The sequence below is a fragment of the Dermacentor andersoni genome, chromosome 4, assembly GCF_023375885.2.
Source record: "Dermacentor andersoni chromosome 4, qqDerAnde1_hic_scaffold, whole genome shotgun sequence".
NCBI classification, from domain to species: domain Eukaryota; kingdom Metazoa; phylum Arthropoda; class Arachnida; order Ixodida; family Ixodidae; genus Dermacentor; species Dermacentor andersoni.
Window position 1 is genome coordinate 17,209,930 of NC_092817.1, and position 25,423 is coordinate 17,235,352.

General features: G+C 45.9%; 1 protein-coding gene across 1 annotated transcript in view; it reads left to right on the forward strand.

Annotated features, from left to right (window-relative positions):
* Nucleotides 1-25,423, forward strand: part of LOC126535808 (uncharacterized) — a 49,439-nt gene that overhangs the window by 7,740 nt on the left and 16,276 nt on the right. The window contains exons 2-5 of the mRNA XM_050182632.3: nucleotides 14,915-14,978; nucleotides 15,454-15,539; nucleotides 17,151-17,243; nucleotides 19,385-19,444. Of these exons, the coding sequence (XP_050038589.1) occupies nucleotides 14,915-14,978; nucleotides 15,454-15,539; nucleotides 17,151-17,243; nucleotides 19,385-19,444 (303 nt within the window). The remainder of the gene's footprint in view (nucleotides 1-14,914; nucleotides 14,979-15,453; nucleotides 15,540-17,150; nucleotides 17,244-19,384; nucleotides 19,445-25,423) is intronic.

Consider the following 25,423-nt stretch of genomic DNA (forward strand, 5'->3'; position numbering starts at 1 on the left):
ATTTGCGATTCTCAGCAATCTTTATTACAAATTGACGGCCTAAATCGAAAATTTGCTACCAAAAATCACCAAATTTATCTTTTTTTTTTAAGTGCAGCAAACACCATCAAACTTAGAAAAAACCATTTCCCTTTTTCCATGTATCTAGATAGGAGCCCACGAGCTAATGCTTCCACAGTGTTGTGTATGTGCTATACGTCTGCTCTAAGGTCCTAACAGTGTATGCATTAAATCAGTGTTTTGTGGTATTTGCTGTCATGTATACCTGTCGGTCGTAGCTAGTTGCGGCACAGTAGAGTGGAGGCGAGCTTGTGCAGCAGACGACGTGGTTTCGTTTGCAAGTCTGGAAAAGTGCACAATAAGCGGTTGGTCAGCTTCACTCACTCCAAAGGGACAGTATGGACATGTTGCCTACAATAGAAAGTGCGTCTAGTTCCATTTACAGGTGACAGCCGGTGTAAGAGCCACTCCGGCCCGCAGCCTCCTAAGCACCTTCCTCCTCCTAAGCTTATTTCTCGCTATATTATCTTAGTCGTTTGCATCTCCAAGTCGCTTGCAGTATACTGCCGAAAGTACGATGAGTGCACAGGTAATATCCTTGCGCAGTGGAATAACGCCCCGGGCGTAACTGTCTGACTATTGGCGGGTTAAGAAGAAGAAAGTAAACTTTATTAAAAAGAATGGTCTGGCAGTTTTGGTCATGGTAGCCTAAGGTGGCGGCTCGGGCGGCATCTTCGGCTTTCCGGAGAGAGTTTTATTTTTTTCTGGGCACATGATGCGTTAGAGCGACACGTGACATGTTAGGACCTTTGCGTATGCACGTCGTATAGTACGAATTACTCTGGCGGTGAGCAGACAACGAAGCTCGGATGAACACATATCGAGGTGCATTCAGTATTCCTATGGTGTAAGGAAAAGCCCAGCTTCCACAATGACGCAAACGACTTAGAATAAGATGACGGGGGAAGGAGCAGACATGCGGTGGGATAAGTGGGATAGGTGCACGCGTGTCTACCGTCGGAGGGAATCCTTACGTGCGAGAAGTTGAGGAGGTTAAGGCTGGTGAGGGATTATTTGGATTGGGAGGGCTGTGAGCCCTGCTGCTCAGCAACAATATTGTGGGGGTTCACATGCAGCGTGGCCTTATTCACTAGAACGCGCAGTGTTGCGCAGGCGCCAGACGTGCCGTAGGCTGGACGACCGTCACTCGAGGGAGACGCGGCGTCAGGTATTGTGCACACGAAAGTGAAAGCACACTGGCCGAAAGTCATCAGCCAATAAAACAAACTAGATCGCTTCTACAAAGCTGCCCATAGAAACAGCATGTAGCCACGCGGATCATCCCTCCGTAATTGAACTCAGCTCCTTTGGCTTCTTGTTATCTTTCATTTCTTTGTTTCGTTTTTTTTTTTTTATGAGAGGAAGATTAAAGCAGCCTGCGGGAAAAAAATGGCGAAAACGGATGACGGTGCCTTAAATTCGAGCACTGAGCCGCCTTCGGATTAGCGTCAATCTCGAAGTATAAGCCCCGATACACTCGTAAGCTACGCTTTTCACATTTCAGTGCTACGATATATACGGTTTAACGAGCTCCCGGAAGCGGAGAGCGATGGGCTTCCTGAAAACAAACTGCCGCCCACCCCTGTAAGGAGCGCCTCGAATTTCGACCGGTCTGTTCTCATTCGAGGGTCGCTCGCTGTCTTCGTGTCACAACTTGCGTTTCCTCGCCGTCAACACGATGTAACTGGCATAGATTCGTTGCAACTAATTGCCGAGAAGGAATGTAAAACGCAGACAACATAGATAGATAGATAGATAGATAGATAGATAGATAGATAGATAGATAGATAGATAGATAGATAGATAGATAGATAGATAGATAGATAGATAGATATAGATATAGATATAGATATAGATATAGATAGAGATAGAGATAGAGATAGAGATAGAGATAGATAGAGATAGATAGATAGATAGATAGATCTGTCATCTTTTCACTTGTATACTTGTTGTAACTTAAATGTAATAATTCTTATTTACGTATATTTATGTACAAACACGTTACTGTACATGCCTACCTCTTGTGTCTTATGTTATTCCTTGTCTGCACATTTATATCTTTTGTCAAATTGTAACTTTGGGGCCCTATAACGTAAAACCATTCCAATATATTTTTATTCCAATCTCCTGACGTCAAACTTACGTAACCATCGACGCAAGCATCGGGCAGTGGCCCGCAGGGTTGTCTGAACAGACCAATGAAACGCTCTCCTCGTTTATAGGAGGTCACTTTTGTTTGCTTTAAAAACGAATAACATTGCCTACACTGAGTGGCTTGTCTTATCTAATTGGCTGACAAAGGGCGAGGAGAACGCTCGATTGGAGAGGGATTCGATGGGGCCGAGGCAGTGCACTGAAAATCGATAACTTGACGAAGAGGGTGGTGCCGGCGTCTGCGATTAGTCCGCTCTCCCTTTCTTAGCTTGAGGTGGCTGGTCGAAAATCGCGGCGGCATGCCACGGAAAGTTAAGAATGCTGCTAAACCGTATCCTCAGCACAGAAGAGTTGGCAGAGCGAGGTCGTAAACATGCCGAAAGCGCCGGAAAACGTTACACGGCCACGCAAGAAGTTTTATTGTGCGCAAATAAACCCATGCTCTCCTGCAGGTGCGAGTAGCCAGTGCCTGAGCGATCGGCGGCAGCCGTCTTTTATTCCTTTCGGAACGGGGCAGCCTGCGCCTATTCAGAAAAAGAAAATCAGTTTTGTTCGGCATATTAATGCTACTTTAACGCGTACACGTCACTTTGATGCGGTGAGTTTTCGCGGTTTTTTGACGTCGCGTGACAGGCAGGTGAAGTGGGTGCAGCCTTAAATCTTTTGACCAATAGCCGAAGTCTAATAGCGAAAAGGCGTCAAATAAGAAATAACTAATTTTCTTTTGTTCGACCCAATCATGCATAATCAGTGTGTACACGTCACATCAGATGGGGAGCTATCACGGTTTTTGCGACTTCGCGTGACAGACCGGCGAACTTGGAGTTGTTCAAAAAGTATTTGACCAATCCCGGAGGGCTAACTGCAGAATTAGAGTAGAAAAGTTTGGAATAGCTTTACGTTATAGAGCCCCTGATCATTGTGTCATCTTGGTGGTGAACTTGGGTTTCCAGAGGGAAGGCGCCCACGAAGGCATATTTCTTTTTGCCTTTTCGCCGGTCCCCTAGGCACCTGCTTCAAACTTCGAAACCGGGAGGCGTGCTTCCAACCTCGGAGGTCATGCGGCGAGACTCCAGGACCACAGGCATTCACATTGATCATGTAAATTATTTTACAGTCGGCATGTACAGTAAGCTACGAAAAAAAAAAAGACCGAGACATGATCATGCTGGTAAATGATGTAGCAATAGGTGGTGTACAAAACATGGTGCATATGAGGTGTTTCCGGTCCTGTAATTGCTTACGGCGCATGTAATCCGCGAAAGCATCCCCTTCAAGGCCTTTCACTACGAGTAAGCGGTCGCTGGAGCGTGGATTCGGACACCACCCATTGTACGTAACGCGTTACTGGTAGCCTTGCGTGAAAACTTATTCGGTCACATACAACTGAGCCGTGTGGTGATGACATACTGTATACCACATTTATTCGAATATAGGTCGACCATTACTTTTCCAGAAATGTTGCCCAAAAATGAGCTATCAACCTATATTCGTCATCAAAGAATGTCGACCTGTATTCGTGAACAGAGCTAGCAAACGCATGGAGCTAACGGAGTTCCCCCGTCGAGGCCACGTTAGCGCTAGTCGGGAGGTTGCTCAGACTGGTTGTAAGAGACTCTGAATATCCTGTGCGCTCAACGGCACCGAGAATTTTATTTCTTGGCGAGTTCAATATATGGGCATTGACATTTATTCGTGTCCGACCTATATTCGAGTAAATGCGGTACATTTACAACAATATCTGCATCATATCATAGAGCTGCCCATGGAATTTCTAGAAATTTGGTAAAGAATGCCACTGCGTAAGTGTACGCATTTGGACTGGTATGTTCATGACTTGAGCAGAAATGTTGCAAAAGAACCCGACGTAAGGAAAGGACAGCTGTCTGTACTACCCTTACGTCGGGTTATTTCGCATTGTTTCTTCTCAAATGCCATTGTCTTCCGCTCGCTACAAATATAGCATTGTATACTTGAGAGTTATATGTGGTCATTAAACGAGTTATGTTGTTCGCTTACATGTGTCCTTGCAAGAACGTTAGTTAAGGAGAGGCGGAAAGTGAGCCTCCAATACCGGTCCAGCCATATTTAGAAGAAAAACGCCACGACACCAAAAGTAATCGAATAATTGGCCATCATGTACTGATTGAAATAGCGCGCCGTGAATATCGCACAAGAAAATTAATTTACACGAAAAATCATCGCGTATAAGGTACCCATACAATATGCCTTAAAGACGAATTTGTTGGAGTTGTCTTTATTTTTTTTTTTTTTTTTTGCTACTTGAGTTATAGATGTCCCTGCCTGGGTTGTCTGCGCCCTTGTTTTTCTGCGCAAGAGTTATTAAAAATATAAATATTCAACCCCAATGTTAGTCAAGCCCCTGGCAATGCTCACAGGATGTTTTCTTCTAACTGCTCGCTCCGCGAAAGCTTGAGGTGTAAAAAAATTAAAAAATGGGTATCTGAGCAGGCACCACCCAGAATTGCCGGCTTCCCGCTGCCCGTTTAAGCAAATTAAAAAAATAAGGCCCACGAGCGCGTGCGTTCTTCACTGCGACCGAGCAGCGACGCGACGCGGCGGTGACCAAGAAGCGCTGCTCGCTGGACGTGAAATGGAATGCTGAAAAACGTAGGCACCGAAGTCTCGCTTTTTTTTCTTCAAGTTTTTAAGGCGCCCCGGGGACTTTAGTTCCGTTTTGCCAGCGCCGCTGATCAATATGTTTGCGTCTGTGTTTGCGTTGCCGCGTCTCGGCTAGAATACCACGTTTCGTAACACTATAAAGATACAGAAGTTTTTTTCTTCCTTCGATGTATACATTCGACAAAGCAGTCTGTTCAAAGAGGGAGCATGCGGATGTTTTACACCTCGACGATGCTGAACACGTGACAAGGGTGAGCTGTGCAGACACAGAATGGCGTGGTCAGACACCTGGAGTCAAGAGCGTGTATTTACGGTCAAAAGCAATGCCGCAGCAAACATGATTGTCGGTACTGGTGCTACAAAAACATTGGCGCGTTCACGCCATACATGCGGATGCAAAATAAGAAAAACACACACACACGCACACGCGCGCACACGCACACGCACACACACGCACACGCACACGCGCACGCACACACACACACACACACACACGCACACGCACACACGCACACACGCACACACGCACACACACACACACACACACACGCACACACACGCACGCACGCACGCACGCACACAAAGTGCGCGTGCGTGTGTGTGTTACGCGGCAAACCTAGTCGTATAATTGCTGGCGCATTGGGAGCGTAGGACTTCATAGATGGAAAACCTCTATCACGCTGTGAAGCACTGCGGTACCCAGCAGTATTTCACTATTTCTCTCCCTGCCTGAAATTGGAATGGCTGACAGACCTGCACGCGATCTCTGCGACTGCGAGGAAAACATTGATCACCTATTGTGCTACTGTCCTCAGTTTGAAGCACAAAGACAATCAATGATCAACGCTTTCAGGAAACTAGATGATCGTCTTCTGAGGAAACATACAATATTAGAACACGTTCCTCATCGATCATCGGCTCAATAGGTACTAAAGGCACTTTTGTGCTTTCTGAGAACGTCTGGCTTGTGCGAGCGGCTTTGACTCTGTATTGCTGTTCGTGCACGTCTCTCTACCCCATCTGGCTCTTTCTCTCCCTTCTTTCTATTCCCCTTCTCCCTTCCCCCAAAGCAGGATAGCCAACCGGGCTCTTGATTGGTTAACATCCTTGCTCTCTCTCTCTCTCTCTCTCTCTCTCTAGCTATCTCTCTGCCTCACTTCTATCGCACCTGAATTCCGTCTGTTACGTAACGAAAGTTGGAAGCCACTTTTGGGTGCTTTACTTGTATGACAAAGTACGTTCAGCAGTACATAAAAATAAAATAAAAGAGAACGAAAGATAGAATGAAGGAAGAAAATAAAGAAAGGACAGTAGACTGAGGAAGCCAGATTCCTCGAGCGATTCTGCTAGAGAGAGATGAAGGGGGAAACAACCACATTGCTCACAAGGCTGGTCAGAGGCAACACGATTTCTGGCTTGTTACTCCCTCCCCCCCCCACCCACTTCTATTCTGGATGATTTCTTATCGACAGCGTGTTCTTTCTTATGTTATTTTTTTATTGACTTAATCGCATCTAAAATATTTCGTTATTAACTGGTAACCTCAGTTCGGCGGACGATATGTGGGTGATAGCCGTTGCAGACGGCTCATTAATCAACTAAAATTGGTTAAGTATTTTTTTCTTTTTGTTGCTAGAGTCAAGGCCCATGTGTTGCAATGTAGGTATTGCAGGTGGTCGCCGCGGGAGGTTAAATCAATTTACGCGATTACAAGAAAGAAAGATGTGTGCGAATATTCTAAGTTTTCGAATAACGAATCGACTAGTGTCCTATTCGATTGGTTCTTCGAATCGAATAGTCACTACTGGTAAATGCGAATGTCTTTAAAATGCTTTTTGAATATTTCAGAAAGCAAACTATGCCCAAATGAGCACAAAACTGGAGCAAAAGTACGGTAAATTTTTGTACCCGTGGCCTTAGTATAAACATAAGACATGAGAACTTGCGCAGTGGAGGAGGCTACGTCACTTACGTAGCCTTACTTCACATGCTGTACAGCGATCATTCTCACTCTTTAAGAGCCCTGTACATGCGAAGAAACTACTTGTTTGCTCCTTATGCTCCATCCGTGCTTTTAAATAACAACGCTTTATGCCGTACTATGTATTGACAGAAACGCGCTTACTTTAACAATACTGGGATGTAATGATCAATTTATATTAACTTTAACAACGGCTATTCATTATTCAAAAACTACTGCTCAATATTCGGTTCCATTCTAGTACTATTCGATTCATTTTCGATTCGGTCTTAAAAATCACTATTCGCACATCCCTACAAAAGAGCCAGCAGTAGTGGTACATCGTGACCGACAATTGGCCCACTTTTCTATACGCTTCGATTCCGAAACTGAGCACACAAACAGCGCCTTAAGCGCTGTCCACGTGACTGTTAACGCGCCGCTCGGTTTCTTTATGCCAGTGGCTCGACCACCTGCGCGGGCGCCTTACCTCGCGAAGCGCATCGGTCGGTGACAGATAAACGCCTGTGGTACGAGCGCGCGAAGACGTATTGGATTTCTCAGCAATACATAACAATGTATGCATCGTAGTGAGCTTCTTTGCGCCACGACAACCTAAAACATCACGTGGACAGCGCGTCCGGTGTTCTTCCTTGCACCCAGTTTTGACGGGCGTGAGATCCTGTCTATTCGTGTTCCTTGGTCCATTTTGTAAGAACGAGAAGAAAGGGGGTTAACCGAGGGGCCCGATTTTTATAAATCATATCCTGAGAAGCCAACAAACAAGGACACCAAGGAAAACATAGAGAAAATTAATTGTGCTTACTAATTGAATAGAAGAAAATTATAAATTAATGGCAACGAAAGTAGATGAAAAAACAACTTGCCGTATAGGGGGGCAACGGTCCCACGTCTTCGCATTACGCGTTGTTTGTTGGCTTCTCATGCTATGGTACATTATGTGTTGTTCAAATAAGTTCCTTGAGTGGACCGACAATCAAACTGCTGACCAGGCACTTTTTAGTTTACGCGCTTTATGTTTCTTTGTGCCCTTGTGCCTTTCTTGTGCCATTTTAGCATAATGTTACGCCTAATTCACAAGTGCGTGCGTCTTTGTTTAGGCGTTAGTAGACACTGGACGGCAGTAGCATCCATTGAGAAAAGTGCGGCGTGTATACAGACAGATGTTTTGTGGGAGCCATGTTTTATACTAAAGATATTCGAGGACGGTGCTCAGTGCATGCATGGCTTTGCTTTGGATCTTGGCCTAGGCAAAGGTGCTAGCGCACTTCGAGCATCCAGCGTTCAACGCGAATGCTTGCACAAGACGTGGTACGCGGTCCCTTTCGTTTCCGCAGGCGGCGCTTCTTCGCTAAGCGTGAACTCCGGATCAATGATTGAGCGCAGAAAGCAGCAGCGGAGGTTGTAGGCTTATACGTGTCTTTACTTGAGAAGTGTAGCGGCTGGGAATCGCGATTACTAGAGCGTGGCAAGCCAATGCCTTAACAAGCCACTGCGCGGGTCATCCGGCACGCTGCCGTATAACCCGAGTATACTGTCGTGGTCACTGAGGCAATTGCATTGCTCGACCCGGGCAAGTTTATTTACGATTAGCATAAGCAAGACATCTTTTTCAGAAATGCCGTTTCTTTGGCTTCTCGTTAGTAGGGAGGGGTTATGGTGTAAGCTATGGTATATCTGCATGTGGTTTTCCATCTATAAAAGGAGAGTCAACAGCGGCTGATATCGAGGAAGAACGAGGTCTTCTTGCGCGCATGAGTGTACCATGTGGCTTGTTGATTAGACTGCGCTACATTTCGGATAGGTCCACATTTTTTTCAGACTGCAATATATCCGGGATCGGCTAATAGTTTTGGTTGAGTAAAGCTATACTTACGGTACCGGTTTTAGGCGCACGTAGTTTGAACGAGCGCATCTGGGTTCCATTTAGGCCTTTTTGCTCATCATTACTGCTCCGTGCATAGCTCTGCGCTTACCTTTTGGGGCGTTTTTTTCGTTCCAAGCTTAATTTTGTCGCCTTTTTCATTGTACTATATATATATATACGTGGACTATAGAAGGCATCGAATCGTCTAATTTGACGAGACGAAAGTGGCCAGGTACACATATCTCACGAACTCCAAGTCGATCTGAAGTCTCCAAAGAAGACCTGTTGTTCAAAAGTTTACAGACATTCTGCTGTCTTGCACGATGGGTATCGAAGGGTCAGGGCTTGAGCTATCCTATTTGGCCATGTGGCAGAGGGCGGTCGGCTTGGTTCAACACAGTAGCAAATTTAAAGCGAAGCTTTCTTGGCCTCTTCCCTCCGCTTTGTGGCTGCAGGCTGCTGTCTTGCACGATGGCCCATGGCCCGCACACAATGCAGACGGCGGCAGCTCGGGAATACCAAGAACGCTATTAATTAAAGCAAAGTTTTTTTCTTTTTTTTTGCGAATCCTCCCGGACTTTCCTGACCGTGGCCGCTGGGTGCTGCTGCTGTCTTGACGGATAGATCACACTTAAAAAACAAAGGACATTTAATTACCTGCCCGACGTCGGGATCAAACGTCGGTCTCCCAGCGCAGCAGCCCGACTTTCGAACCGATAGGCCACAGTCGCATGCATACTGTGCCATCGCCAACTGAGCTCTTCGAGATCACCGCGTCACGTTGCGTAGCACAGGTGCGCGAGAGCGCACGCACACGCGCGCCAATTTCCTTTACGCCAAAGGCGCAGGAATGAAATGGACAAATTCGTAAAAATTCGACAAATTTTATTAGGTAACAACTTCACGAAAGCTTCGCTTCACGAAGACTCCAAAATGTGCTTTGGATCTGCTTAATCCTTTATTTATTTATTTATTTAGTTAGTTAGTTAATTAGTTAGTTAGTTAGTTAGTTAGTTAGTTAGTTAGTTAGTTAGTTAGTTAGTTAGTTAGTTAGTTAGTTAGTTAGTTAGTTAGTTAGTTAGTTAGTTAGTTAGTTAGTTAGTTAGTTAGTTAGTTAGTTAGTTAGTTAGTTAGTTAGTTATACCCAAAATGTCCCGTTTGAGGCACTTACATGGGGGTGGGCATATCTAGTGGGTAATATTCTAACGCGAGAGCGTTAAGGGCCCCGTGTCGGGGAAAATCCGGCGTCGGTGTCCAGCGTCGTACGTCGCTTCAGAAAAAGGAATTTCGAACCAAAATATGAACCACGCATACCCAACCACTTTTCTACCCCCAAAGTTGTTCATCCCTTGTCTTTCATTCTTGTTACAAAGTTATTCCTCGGAATTTTGAGAATGGCAGCCCCCAAACAAATGTAATGAAAGAAATAAACACCGACAGCGCATATCTTTTATGTTAGCTCTTTTCAGACTGAAATATTAAAACTGCGAAACAATAACAGTAGATCGACCCTCGCAAGAGGCCGCGTTCATACCAGAAAGCTTGCCTTCGTTATAGCGTTCGCCGCCAGCGACTCCCTGTGAATGTTATGGTTACATAAGCTGCAGTTGCCGGGGAGCACGAAAAGCATTGATGGGTCTTTGAATGCTATCGCGTTCCACTCTTAAAGGCAAAGTTTAAGCTTCCCCCAAATTTTAAAAGAAATATAAGATACATGGCGGAGTGGTGCACAGCTTCGGCTGGAAGATGATTCAGTCCCTCATTGCTTGAATAAAGAGGTGCAGAAGAGCGTCGGTGCGAGTTGCAGGGGAATAAATGGCCTTTATATGGATATGACGGAATGAAGTGCGATGCGCAGGTGGGACGTTAGTCTGGTGTAGCAGTGAGTGGTAAAATTCATGAGAAAGGCATGTCCTTACGGTTTTGTTGCGCTGCTAAAGGATTAGAAGATTCAGTGATGACTTAACTTTAGTGACGCTAGGGTGGCAAGAGTAGTCGGAATGAGCAAACTTTACTGGGCGATTCTTTGTAGAATCCAGTGCTATTGAGAGGTTAGATTGGTGTCGGACTCAATCTAGAGTGCACTAGAATGGGGGAGTGGGTCCGGCGGCCGCCTTGGCAATCTGCGAGGGTGATGCAAACAACTCTGAAATTGCGGCGGCGCTGCCGTCGCCTTAGGGAGAAGAAAGAAATTAGAAGGGAAAATCTGTACGATAACACAAAGTGCAGCGCCTTGTTATTTGAGGCTCGAACTGGTTGCCTGAGGACAAAAACATACTGGAGCAAATACTCGCAACAAGATGACGCATGTGTGTGCTGCAACGAAAATACGCGGAGTCCACTCAGCACATCCTAATGGAATGCGAAGGGATTCACCCAGTGAGAACGGTAGGTAACGTACACCTCCCAGAAGCACTTGGGTTTAAAGTTGACGGAAGCGTCAACCAGTCAGCAGTCGAGATAAGCAAGAAACGTTTAGAGTAATGGTGAAAAAGAAAGCAGTAAACAGATTGATACAACCGGATCTCTTGCAGTCATAGCAGTGGTACAAGGTAGATTTTGAAGAAAAAAAAAGGAGGTTAAGGAGATGTATAGAAAAATGCTAGATAAAATGCATGTATAGCATACATGATTAAATCAGGCAGGCTAGGCGACTATTCGTCACCGCCCCGTTTCAAAGAGAATGCCATTAAATCAGCATCATCATAATCATCATCGTCATCATCACCACCACCACCACCACCACCACCACCACCACCACCACCACCACCACCACCACCACCACCACCACCACCCTGAAGCTTCGGTGGTTTCACAGCGCTATCGTCTGCACGACGCACTGTCGTTGTTGCGTCGTCTGCATCGTTTCCGTCGCTCTTTCTCCCTTTTATTGACTAGAGGTCGGTGGGGAATAAAATTACTGTTTCCGGCACCGAGTATTAAAACTATATGTAGCAGTACTGAAACGCCTTTCAAAGCTCCATGCAGCAGCGGTAGGGTCTCCGACGCGACAATCGTCTGGCCGGCGCGCGTGGCCGCTCATTCAGGTGAAGGCGACGGTGGCGCCGCCAACTTTTCAACAAAGAAAGCGCCAGCGGGGGAGCCCACGCTGGACCCACCCACCTTTCTAACACACTCTACCCAAACTGAGCATGCGTATTCCAGTTTGGGCCGGCCAAGTGTCATAAGTATGCTAGTAGTATTACCGGATGGGGAACGAGACGTAGATTACGGCGCAGTTATCATATAGTACATGATTGGTTTCGTTGCTAATGCTGGAAATGTGGGGGGACCAACCGAGGTTATTACATATGCTCACGCCGAGGTACTCTCAGGAAGTGACGGCACATATTTCAGAGCCGGCTATAACGTACGTAGTTGAAGATAATGATTAGCGCCGATAAAAAATAGCTAATCACATTTTGTTGACGTTGAGAGACAGTACTCACTACACCCAGCTTCAATGAGATTAAAGTCAGACTGGAGGGCACAAATGTGATCGTCGTTAATGATAGAACGACAAATTACAAAATCATCAGCAAATAGACGGATTTTAGAAGAGCAATGGCTGGGAAACTCATTAACGTATATTAAGAAGAGTAGTGGTCCCCACTATATATTGCCTTGCAGCATGCTGGAAATAACGGATGATAAAGGAGAGAAAGTTTTTGTTAGCGTAAACGAACTGTTGACGGTTAGTCAGAAAGTTGCGCATCCACTCGAGAACAAGAAGGTTGAGATTAAAACTCGATATCTTTAGGAAGAGCCGTTCGTGAGAAATCTTGTCAAGAGAGAGAGAGAGAGAAAGGTCATAAGTGAAAGGCAGGGAGGTTAACCAGGCTGATCCCGTTAGGCTACCCTACACTGGGGAAAGGGGTTGAAAGAGGAGAAGGAAGAAAGAAATTCACAGTTTGCACTGTTACCCACACAAGCGTTCATGCAGGCTGGTGCATTTCAAGTAACGCAGCAGCGCCTTTGTGGCATTGCACATAGTAGACACAGGATGCCACGGGCCCAAGATCTTCTCCTCTGTGAAAGGCGGGTCGTCCAAGTGCCCCAAAGCTGTCTGAAGGGCACTCCTCTCATCTTCGTATATATGTGGGGCAGTCACACAGGAGATGTTTGGTCGTTTCTTCGACACCGCATGTGCTGCAATTGGGACTGTCCGCCATTCCAATTAGGAATGAGTAAGCGTTTGTGAAAGAAACTCCTACTCGCAGGCGGCACAATAACGTTTCGACCCGTCAGTTATGATCAGGTAAAAGTTGTAATGTCATGGGCGGGTCCATGGCATATGGGCGCCGATTGGTGAACTCCGGTATGTTCCATTTCCTCAGAATAATAATATGGGCAAGACCACTGAAGTGCCACGCTGCATCCATTCTCAACAATTGTATCGAGATGCTCTCACATTCATCATGTGCCTCATGGGCAGCTTTGTCGGCACTTTCATTGCCAGTAATGTTGCAGTGCCCAGGTAGCCACTGAAATACAACGTCGTGGCCTCTGTCCACCGCTTCATCGTAGCGTATTCGCATTTCTGCTACCAATTGTTCGTGTGGGCTGTGGCACTGAGCTGATAAGAGTGATTGCAGGGCTGCCTTTGACTCAAAAAATATGGCCTAGATGATAATGATTGCTAAAGGATATTACATAGAGTGGCACTTGTGATGTACTCAGTGTTCTTTAGGAGCTTGGAACTGATTCCGTCGATGCCAACCGAAGATATCAACTGAAGTGATTCTATTAATTTGCTGGTGCTCTCTGCTTCGAATGTTATACCGGGCCTCTTTGGGTGATTAAGGTAGGGACACTCTGGGAGGTCAGCGTTAGGTTCAAAGGTGGACACGGAAGAGAATACAGAGTTGAGTACTCGGGACACGTTATGGTCAGGAATACAGTTATTGTCGTTATCATATATTGATAATGATCTTTAATTATCTGGGTTAATATATATCGATAATTGTCCGAGATTGTTTCGCAGCATGTCAGGCAGAGTGGTTGAGTAAAAAGTACGTTTAGCTGTCGCGGTTAGTGAGTCGAAGCTTTTTCACTGGTGTTATATGTCTCCCAATAACCAGGAAAACTATGGAAACACAAACAAAATGGAGCCGAGGCTTCTGCTGAGTGCGGGAAAGACAGAGGCTTCAAAGAAACATCGAACGGAGCAGGAGAGTCTTCTGCACGCGGCGAAGCGTGGTGTACATCGCTAATGCATGCTGGTTCGAAATGTGACAGCGTCCTTGCAGAACACCAAAGGAAGCTTCGCTTAAACAGATTCCCACAGCGCATGGTGCCCACATAATTTCTTTTGTCTTTCTTTTTTCACAGTGAAGCTGTTAAGGAATAATTTCCCCGCTATCGCGTCCGCGTGTAGAAAAAGCTCCCGAAGATAGGGCAATACCGGGCCGACCCGCGGTGGAGGTGCAGTTCGTGGCCCACATACACAGCTTCGCCGGTCATCCTTCTTCACAGAGTGGAAGGGCACTGAGTTCTCTTCTTTCTTTTTCTTCTGTCTGTTTGTTCGGAATTACGAATGTATCTTCGTGAAGTAGGCCATTTTTTCATTCGCGGAGAGCGTGTCCCCCGGGAGGGTGTTCATACTAGTAAACTCGCCTCCCTGGGAAAGAGTCGCTCCTGAAAGATACGTATTGAGCAATCTCGACATGGGCCTCTCGTTCGCGCTAAGAGCCCGGCGCCAACTCTTTGTCGATACCGTAGCCGAGTGATGACGACACTATTTCTGGTGAAAGCATAAAATTTGATCATGGAAACATTTCGAACTCTATGTCACCGGGCTGAAGATTTGTACATTCACATGGTTGCTAAGAATATAAGCATCTTCAAAAAATAACGGTGACAATAATATAGCCAGCTGTTAAAGAAGAAAGAAAATGAATAATACCTCTAGGAGAAAAAGTAGAAAAAATCTAATGATGTTCAAAAAACAATAACAAACTTTGCATCACGGCGCCCCGTGGCCTAACACTCTTTCTTCATCCTTCAAACCGAGCGTCTAAACATAAAGAAGTAGAGTTAGAGAGAGTGAGGGAGAAAGTATGCGTGTGCGTATATATGCGTGCGTGTGTGTGCGTGTATACATTTTTTTTTTTTAGAATTGATTCTGCGTGTTTCCTCCCGGAAATGTGAATAGTTGGCTCTAAGTACGTGTATATTTTTTTCAAGCCTGCCTACAACTTATATTGCAGATTTTCTACACCATGCTAGTTGCAACGGGTGCATCTCACCTCAGCTCTACGTTTCACTCAACAGGTGAGATTACCACATCACTTCCTCATGCTTAGGAGCTGCCCACTTTTGCGGTCACTCCACTATACAGACAGTTATGGTTGGTGTGATGCTCTCTTGCAGTCATTTATTGTTTGTTGGGGATGCTATTGCAACTTTGCGGAATAGTGAAAGAAAATTAAGGTAAATTGCGGAAGAGGCTCTATTGCACCGTGCATGTATGCCGATGCGCGGGGTTCCTCCCCCGTAGAGACATGCCAGCCTCACTCCGTTCGCAGCTCCCTTTCTCCCCGCGTTCTTGGTTTGATTAGATAACACACTCCCCTGCAGGCGACCCTGGATCCGGCCCTGCCTCCAGAAACGTTTTGGGCTCAGCCACTCACTGATACGACATTCTTGGGTTGTTGCAACATATTAAACTTTTGCACTTGCATCATTTGATATATATTCTAGCTGTTGAGCCTCGGACACGTACGTCTCTCTTTTTTATTCTTTGCAGTGGGCTTCACGCTGATTCTCTTGCTGCTTATTCTGTCCAGCTTTTGCATCGTATTCTCCGTGGTTCTGCTCTTGGGCCTCTTTTTTGTAAGTTGTTGTCTTTTTGTAGGATTGAACTGACTGTTTAACAAAATGCTGAAACTTGTGACTAAGCCCTGTCAACTGGTAACCGCACAAGCTATCCCAGTGAAATAATTGATGCGAGAGTTTTATGAAAACTTAGACGCCGGAACTTTACTCAATTTTGCAAGGACGCACGTGACGACAATAGGGAAATTTAGCCCGTTCCTGAACTATTGCCGTTTACGGAATGCCATAAACGTGTCGTGCAGGGGGGTCGTCTTGTAACGCCGAATCCTATTAGCACCAGCACACAAAGGGAAATTTAAAGACCATCTTATGCTTGTACATTAATTTATGTGATTTACCGTCCCAAAGCAACACTGGTGCCGTAGGCAGACGCCGTAGGGGGAGTTCCGTATAAATTTTGATTTTGACCTAATTCAAAGTGCACGACGTTTTATTATTTTTTTTTTCGCCCCATCGAACCACCGCGGCCCGGGATTGAGCCCTTGACCTCGGGCTCAGCGCGGCAGGTGGCCGTGCTAGGCTTAGTTGCTGGTGCAAAGACGTCCGTAGAAACAACCATTGACATATAGTGACTTTCTTCCGTTGTTCTTATCAAGAACACCCATACAGCATAAGAGCCTTCTTAACACGTTTTCCTTGAACCAAACTTCAGGGAGGCCGAGCGCGTACTGCGAGCGGCCAAACTACAAGGCAGAAAAGTAAGAATCAAGTGGTTCCCGGCGCACGCGGGCGACGCATCGGAACTCAGTGAGAACCACAATGAGACGACACACGCAGCGGCGCGAGCGCTAACCAACCGCGCTCCGGCGACAGACCGTCCGACGTGGTTCGGAGCCAAGGACCGCGTGACGGACTACAACGACATCACGAAGACCTACCGCCTAGCTCGCAGGATTCTCCCACACCAGCACCCGAGGTTGAGTCGAGCGGACTCGGTACTACTGAGACAGCTCCAGACCGGATAGCTATCCGAGCCCGGGACTGATGCATCGCATGTACCCCGAGACATACCCGACCGATAAGTGAAGGGTCTGTCGGAGGGAGACGGCAGATTACACGCACATCTTGTGGGACTGCATCAAAAATCCAGAGGAAGCAAGATCAAGAACGATCCCGCCGCGGCTCGAGGCAGCCGCAATGAGCTACGACCAAGACGAACAGCTCTGGGCCGTCCAGCAGGTCCTCGGGGCGCTCGAAAGGCTGGGACCCAGCGAGCCGGCAACGGCGAGCGGAGACCCGCGCCGAGTAACGGCAACCTCGTAGATGACGTAGGCCCTCGTCGGGGCGCACAAACGCCCAACTTCAGGCACAAATAAAGTTTGCTCCAATCCAATCGTTGGTGGTGAGGCTCAACGTGCCGTCTTTGAAAAGGCGTACAGATTCCGTTAACTGTTACCACAGGTTACAATACAAACATTTCTTTTTTCTTGGAAGCCGGAAGAAGTTGTGTTATCTTCAAGGAAACTTTGCACTTCCTTCGGCACCAACACCGCCATCATCATCACCATCTTCATCGTATTCACGGGCATCTCCATTCGCAGCCGCCGCCACCAGCGTCATCGTATTCGTTATCAAACATCACAATCACTACATTTTCCTTCGGCGCAGGACAATCGCCTCCTGTTGCTTCCGTGGCTCGCCTTCGTGTCCATGACGACCGTACTGGACGTCGCACTGTCGCTGTACTTCATCACGGATCTGGTGAGTACTGGTCTCGGTCACGCGCACCTCCTCCCGGAGCAGCTGGCTGGCCGGTGACGACCCCTCACTCGTCCCAGACACTTGTTTATATCCGAACGCAGCACAGTGCCCGGGCACCGTCTTGGCGTTCCGGCTCGATGAGAGACCTCATACTGATTGTCAATTCGGGAGCTCACGCTGACAAATGCTAATGCTCACACTAGCCCATCGTTTTTAAATCATGTTACTAGGAAGCATCGATTTCGCAGATGCATTATTAATAACTATAACTTGTGTGCGGTAGTTTCTCTATGGATTATATTGCTTTTATGCGCAGTGATTTAATGCTGTTTGCGTTGTTGTAAGTTTTCTCTTGCGCACGTCATAAACCTTTTTTTTTTTCTTTTGTGCTAGAAGTTAGTTTTTTGGCATAGATGAGTATTTAAATGATAGCGTGGAGGCCCTCCTCTGTTAGAAATTGCCGCAACGGCTTAGCGTAGTTATTGTCAATGAGTCAATGCCAATAACTGTCTAGTTAATCCGTTGGTGTAGCTTAGCATCCTTTAGAATCCTCTATCGTAGCTCTCGTTCCTGTGCCTAGCCACAGCAGGTGGAGAATGCCTGCTGTGCACTTTGTGTCAGTTGGAGCAGCACACTTTGAACTGGTTTGAACTGCTTCTTTATATGCTTGACCGTAGGGCCAAGAGACGGAAAGTGTAAGGACCGCCTCAGCCCGTAGTCTTCGAAGAAAGACTCCTCCCGTCTGATAAAAAAAAATGATAATCAGGGGAAGGCAGCAGGTACTCAGAAGGATTAAGGCGCGTGGGTCCCGATGGAGAAATAACTTTTGGCCTAAAAGAATAGAGTGGGGACCTGGGGGGGGGGGGGGGGGGGGGGGGCAGAATGTGAAGATAGGATTGCTGGTGTGCATTTAGTGTATATTTCTGTCCGCTAGATCGTTGCACTTGTGCTGACTGTGGCCCTGAACCGAATGTACGTAGACTGTAAATGGGGATCACCTGTGAAGAGTGTGTATCTCTGAGTGAATTCCTGAGTTTTGAAATCGTTCTTAAAACGCTGCACAGCGCTGAGTCAACGCAGACTTCGACCAGACTAACGCTTTCAAGAATATTGGTCGCTTTGACTGCCCATGCGCGTTTTACACCTATACTGTGTTATACGTATAGGCTACTACACTGTTATTTTATGTTATTACTATATTATGATTATTTTTTGAGATTTGACTTTGACTTCGCGTTCTTGCGTTTTCCTTAGTTATTCTGTGTTCAATAAAATTTACCACCACGTTGTAATGTGCGCATTATGTCAATTAGTTTTGTCTGAAGAAGTCCCCCTGACAGCATTCTATCTCTGGGACCTCCGAATGGTACCAGTTTAACTGCCTGTGATGCTAACAAAAATGTATAAAACATAAAATAAAAAAAGAATAACATTGCTGATGCTTTGCTCGCGTTCTTTTTTTAGTTCATTTGTGCAAGTTCATTCGAGTCGACTTTGGTTGAGCTACGCCAGTCTTCTCTTGCGCAGCGACTCTACACCTTCACTAGGGCATGTTTTCACCGTGTTATAAACACCAAACAAAGAGCGACATACGCCATACGCACCGTGAAACGGTCGTTCTGAATCGCGCCGACGCCATAAGATACTTTCCGCAAGCAGCTTGTATCAGTACTGACAAACAGATGTCGTCGAAAGAGCTGTTAGGACACTAGGCGAAGTAATTTTAGTGGTGACTCATTTTACAATATCTGTGTTGAACTTGTCGCAACAGCGCCACAAGTGTACACCTCGGTGGTAGCTGGTCGTTGCATTGACGTCTTTATTTGTTCGTACTGCACTGTTTTCTTACGTGTTTATGGTGGCCTAGACACTGTCTATTTGTGCGATGCATGCAATCCTGCTATAGCCCTGCTTGAGGGCTCCAATATGTTTAAAGAAAGAAACAAACAAACCAGCACGATCTGGATAGCTCATTACATGAATACAGATTTTACATGTCAGCATGATTCCTACTGCAGATTCTCTTTTCACTGATATTAAAGGTTCCTCTACATTTCTAACAATGTTGTTCTGATATCAGTTTTTTTACTCTACTTTTATCATTTATTCCCCTGTTGATTATTATTGTTATTATCTTACAGAAAGTCGATGATTTTGTGATCGCCATGTACGTTGTCGACTACACCTTGTGCTCAATAAATGTAAGTGATCGGCTTATCCTTGCTGATAAAAGAATTGTTTGTCTCTGCTGAGCTAGCGCGCTCATTGCTTTGCGATGCCAGTATAAAGCTGACATATATGCATGCCAGAACGTTTTCTGGGTGACCATGCCTGTTCCGCATGCTTCCAAATGTCTAACGAGACTCGCGAACATTCCCCTCATCTTTTTTTTTTTTTACCTTTTTTAGTGAACATGCCGCGGTTCGCGCACAGGGTTTAACGTTCCAGAGCAACACGCTGCAATAGAAGGCTACGAATTAACGTTGACCACCTCGGGTTATTTTAACGTGCGCTCGGTCATCGGTGCACAAGCGCTTTACGCGCGTCCGCGGCCAGGAATCGAACCCGCGACTTCCCGCTCGGCAGCCGAGCGCCGCTGCCACTGAGCAACCAGCGGCGGATGCATGCGGCCGTCTAGTTTGTTATTCGAGTCTTCGGTTGTCTCAACGCTCAGGAGTCAGTTGCAAACAGCTTGCGTCACCATTAACAAACCTTTCATTGGCAGATTGCGGAAAGAGCGTCACCTGGGTGACTGAAAAATTACAATGCCTCATCCCGACATTCCGCACGAAGACAGCTGACGAAGTCATAATGGCCGTGTCAGAGCCAAATTGTAAATAAATATATCTCGCAAGATCATTCCGAAAGTACTGCATTTGAAACAAGCTCGACGGCGTTGATGGCAGATAATTATCTGTTGAAAAAAGGGTGTGCAAGATAATACAGAATCATACCGTTGCAGATTATGGCCAGTATTGAACATTTGACACAGGATCGAACATTTGAGGTGTAATCAGGCACGTGTAAGCATGACTATTGCGATTTTTGTCGAGGGGCAAAAAAATATTCAGCTTCATATTGTGGGAAGCTGCTTGCTTAACGGTTTTATTTGAGGAACTGTCGCGCCCGTTTTTTGTGCCCTAATTCTTGTGCCCCTGCACTTAAAACCTAAAGTAAGCGAGTGGATTCGATTAAACTATACAGTAGTTGCCTTACTATACTAGTTGCAATTTTACATATAGCATTTTGCACAGTTTACAAACATATCATCTGCAACATCAGTGCATCTCTCTGTAGATATTGAGTATGATTTCACCTTGCAAGTGCTGATCCAGTTACTGCTAATTACTGACACAGACACTCCGTAACAGATTTCGAAGCCGCAAGGGTAGCTTCTGAAAAGAAAGCACTCGCTTCTTGGACCTTTCATTCTGCTGGCGGCGGTCACCGCTGTTTCGCACCTGCCTCCACGTCGGCATGCTGTTCGAAGTTATGCAGCATAAAAAGCGCTATTTGCGAGATTATTCCACGGCAGCTGCAGGTAATTTAGTCATCAGTTCACCACTAGGAATCACCTAGACAACAACCCTGCGAACAACGTGGCTGTTGCCACAATTACCGAGCAGCGTGAGAGGGTGTACGAGAAAATGCTTCCACCGGTCCTCTACCATTTTCCACCGAAGGTGCGTCTACTTTTCTCCTACTATCGTTAAAACTTAACGCATCCGACAAAGTACCTTCATCCTTATCTAGCTCTATACAGATACTTTTACAATGCAGCAGAACATGCTGCAATGTAAGGCTTGTTGGTTCATGATCTTCGGGTTGTGTAGAGCAGAGGGAACGACCACAATAAAGGCGGGAAACACGATACACAAAGCGCCAACTACCAACAAAAGGTTATTTTTAGAGATAAAAATTTCATGCTCTCGCACAAAGCCACCATGCATGCGCTAATAATTACCTTCCAAGAAAAACAAGTTCCTTATCGGAAATGTTAACAGATCAGGTGCTTACGCCCTCGGTACCTATCTCAATATACATTCAGCGTCAGTGATTTCTCTTGCAAACTTGTAATATATATATTGCGGAGAGGAAACGGCGCAGATAGACCGCAACGTTCGATTGCACATCGCGGTGGCCCCAATTCCCAAAAACATGCACCCCAAGTAACATCCCGGAGGACGCAGAGCAAGGGTAAAGACCCTTCACAAACGTTTTGGCATGGGACCGGGAGTGTATTATACGGATGCCAGTCGAACCAGCTCGGACACCTTCACCATAGTCTCTACATGTAAGAAAAACATAACGTGGCATCCTTCAAAACCACCTCAGAATGAGTAGCAGAGGCTGCAGCCATCGCCTTGGCCCTTCAGGACGCCGAGCGCCAAACAAATTCGGCTGTCATATTATTCGACTAGCAAGTGGCTTGCCGCCTGTTTCTAAATGGAATGCACCCCAAAATTCTCAAAATTTTAGGCAATCAACTAGAAGGGCACCACACTATCATATGCTGTCCGGCACGCGAGGGACTGGCAGAAAACACGTGGGCAGACCGTATTGCTCGAGGATTGAACGTCCGAGCAACGGCATGGTCTAGCGACGACTTTCCACGGAATTATCGTGACATCACAGCAAAGGCAGGAGCGGAGACGTTTTGGACATCCTCACTCCAAGTTAAACAGCCAAGAGGAGAAGGACTGGCGTCGTATTCAGTCGAATACATATACCCCAACCTGCACCACCTACACAGAATACACCCCACGAGGTTCACTGACGAGTGCCCGTGGTGCACAGACACACCCACACTAAAACACATCACATGGGAGTGCCCCAGGAGGCCTCCGCACATAGACAGCCCCATATCACACCAACATCCACTAATGAGGAACAGGCAGTGCGAGGCATGGCTTGCGGACGAGGGTCGGGAGAGCCAATTGGCTCTTCTGGACCAAGCCCAGCGAGCCACTCGTGCCAGTGGGGCCCTGGAATAGGGATCCCAACCATCGTGCCTTAATTTATTTATTTTGAATAAAGTTTTTACTCACACACAAACTTGTCATGCATGAAGCATACAACGGTGCATGCGCTGAACAATGGCTTACATCCACAGGATTTACAATGAATAGCGAGCCACCCATCACGTGCAGTTTTGACATTGTTATTCTGTTCTCTTAAGTCAGTCACTAAGGTCCGTCCGCCCGATATACTTCTTACCACAAATCCTATAAACGGCATTGCTAGTGCAGGGAACGAAGGGAATATTGTGTTTATTTTTACACTCCTTTGGTCTGCTATCGCCGCAGTTACGATGGCAGAGCCCAAGAAGTTCTTGAGAAGTTGAAGAAAAGCTACGGTTATTTTTGATCGTTCTGCTACTTTTCTTCAGGTTATGGGATCTTTCAGATTATGCGAGCGCATAAAATTGTGCTCTGTAAAAATAGACCTTTGTTGGTAATTTGTGCATTGTGTACCGTCTTGTCCTTGCTTTTGTGGTCATTCTGTCTGCGTTACACAACCCTAAGTTCTTGCGCTGTTTCCAGCGCTGTAGAGACGAAGTCTTCACCGGCAATTTTTTTTATTATAAAACCGCGCTCAGAGAATTGTATACCTTTATATATAGGCGAACAACAATGCTGAGCGCTTTCAATTAGGATAACATTTCTCTCTTTTGACTGCATTTTTTGTGTGTCCGTTGTAGTTTCATAGCTGGCTTCCTCTCCATCGCCCCTGAATTTACTATGCTGTTTTTCCGTCTCCGACTGTTCGTCTGCCGTTGTCTACGCGTCCGTTACGGTAATAGTTACTCGTTAGTTTCGTGCCACATTTGCACATTTAGTAGACTGTGAGTCAATGGTTTTCGAAGGTTGTGAACGTTTCTTCTTAATTTTCCAACGCCCGCTCATGAGAATGCGAGAGATGAGTGCATTGCCAAATGCGGGCCCCGATTGCCTAGATCTATCGCACCCGCTTGCGAGCATATTATAGATCTATAAGCCTCTACCAAAGAGCCGAGCGCTGCTAGCGATAGTCGCCATGCTCCCTTAGATGGAAAATTATCAGCTGTTATATGGTCTATACCAATCTTTCGTCTGACGGGTACTAAGTGAAATTAAGAAGCACATTTTGCAAGGTCATCATCAGCGCACGTACTGCTCTACCTTGAACTTCAACCTTCACTCAAAGTTATGCGCACTTCGAACATTGGCGCAAGCATATTATCGCTTGGTCATGATGATGATGACAGGGATGAGGATGTCAGCATCCCTTTCGAAACTGAGTCGTGACATGTGTTCCAAGCCTCGTTCTGGTGTGTCTAAGTATTGAAATACTTTTATACTCTCTTGCCTTCATATTATTGTCACTGTCTGTGGTTGCGATCGACTTAAAAAATCTGGGCCTCTATGTTCCTCCTTAATCTCGCTTAAACCGCAAATTGCGCTTACTGTCGTTTACTTACGCCTAGAAACATTACTACAGAGAGCGATGTACTGTTTATAAACATTGTTATACCCATAGAACACGTGCAACCTATTCAGTGCTTAATATGCCGATTAAGCATTGAAGCCTAATGTGAAACAATTGCGAAATTATAAATTCGAACGCGTAGCCATATAAGACGCTGATCCGCTTTACAAATGGACAGCAAAGCAGAGCGCCGTACCGATGATAAAGGTGGGACGAAGAAATATCCGATTATGCAACGTACCTCCGCTGATCTGTTGCACGTTCGGCAGTCCCTGTGCGCTGCTGCGGAATTGCAATATATTATTTTGCCAGAACGGGTCGAAAAAGAAATTTCGCGTTAGTAGAGGATATTTGAAAAAAAAAAAGACTTCTATTGGTGGGTAAGCAAAAATACCTGTTAGCTTGCAGCGGCCTATATAGTGTAACTAAATGAGAAATTAACTAATGTCTCGAAGTATCTTAAGATACATTAGGCAAGTATCGCATCGGATGCAATAATATCGCTTGTATCTTGTACCTGTATATCAAATACTCATCGCCTCACTATCTGGTATCTGTATCATGATACATTTGCAAAGTATATTTGCCCAGCCCTGCCATCGTTCCATTGTAGTGTCTAAATAAATTCCCAGATACGATGTGTTAACCGATTTAAATTTATCTGGAAACATCGTTTCCCGCATGTTTCCCGCAGGCCTTCGCCGACCTAAACCTTTGCGGAGGTTCCACTTCAAGTCTAAGTGTTCCTTTCAAACGCGTAAGAATTTTTATTCCTACCCAACGAGGAAACCCGCCCTTCCGTCACGTAAGTCGATCGCTTTCAAGGTAGAGCCCGCAGTAGCGAGCGAATTCACCATCGTTCTGCCTCTCGCTTCAACGCGAACTAAGTGAGGGGAACATAGCGCTCACGAAGCTATCAGCACGCGGCGCACTGTGTCCCCTTCGCAGATTGCTTTCGAGATAGGGCCCGCGCGGCCACGCCAAAGGCAGCCGCGGATGGAGTACGGCTGATCACGGTTGATAACGGTTCGCATCGAGAGGAGGCAGCGTCATTTACCACATCTACGTACGAAGTTTTTCCAAACGTGGAACGTTCAGTTACGCCACGTATACTACAGCATGCATAGGCCAATGCTTATCTTCTACGAAACAGCAGGACTATCCAAACGTACCATCATATAACATGACTGAACATTGCTAGTACATGCCTTTTCTATGCTGGCCTCAGTTAACATTTCGGTGTTGCAACTACGCTTCTACGTTTCACGGTTCTTTCGTGGTGTTTCTCGCAAGTATAATAAACTCAGCATACGACAACGAAACAGCAGGTGATTAGCAGCAAGTGCTTACGCGTCATTTAGATAATTCCCACAGGAGATTATGCGTGTAATTTTTCGTTGATATTACAGGCCAATATATATATATATATATATATATATATATATATATATATATATATATATATATATATATATATATATTCAAATGATGGTTGTTCATATGCTTATTTTGGTGCTTGCACTGCTAAGCACGAGGTCGAGGGATCAAATCCCGGCAGCAGCGGCGACATATCGACGGGGGCGAAATCGAAAAACGCCAGTGTCTTGTGCATTGAGAGAACGTTAAAGATCCCCTGATGGTCAAAATTAATTCGGAGTTCCCCTACTACGGCGTGCCGCATAATCAGATCGTGGTTTTGGCACGTAAAACAA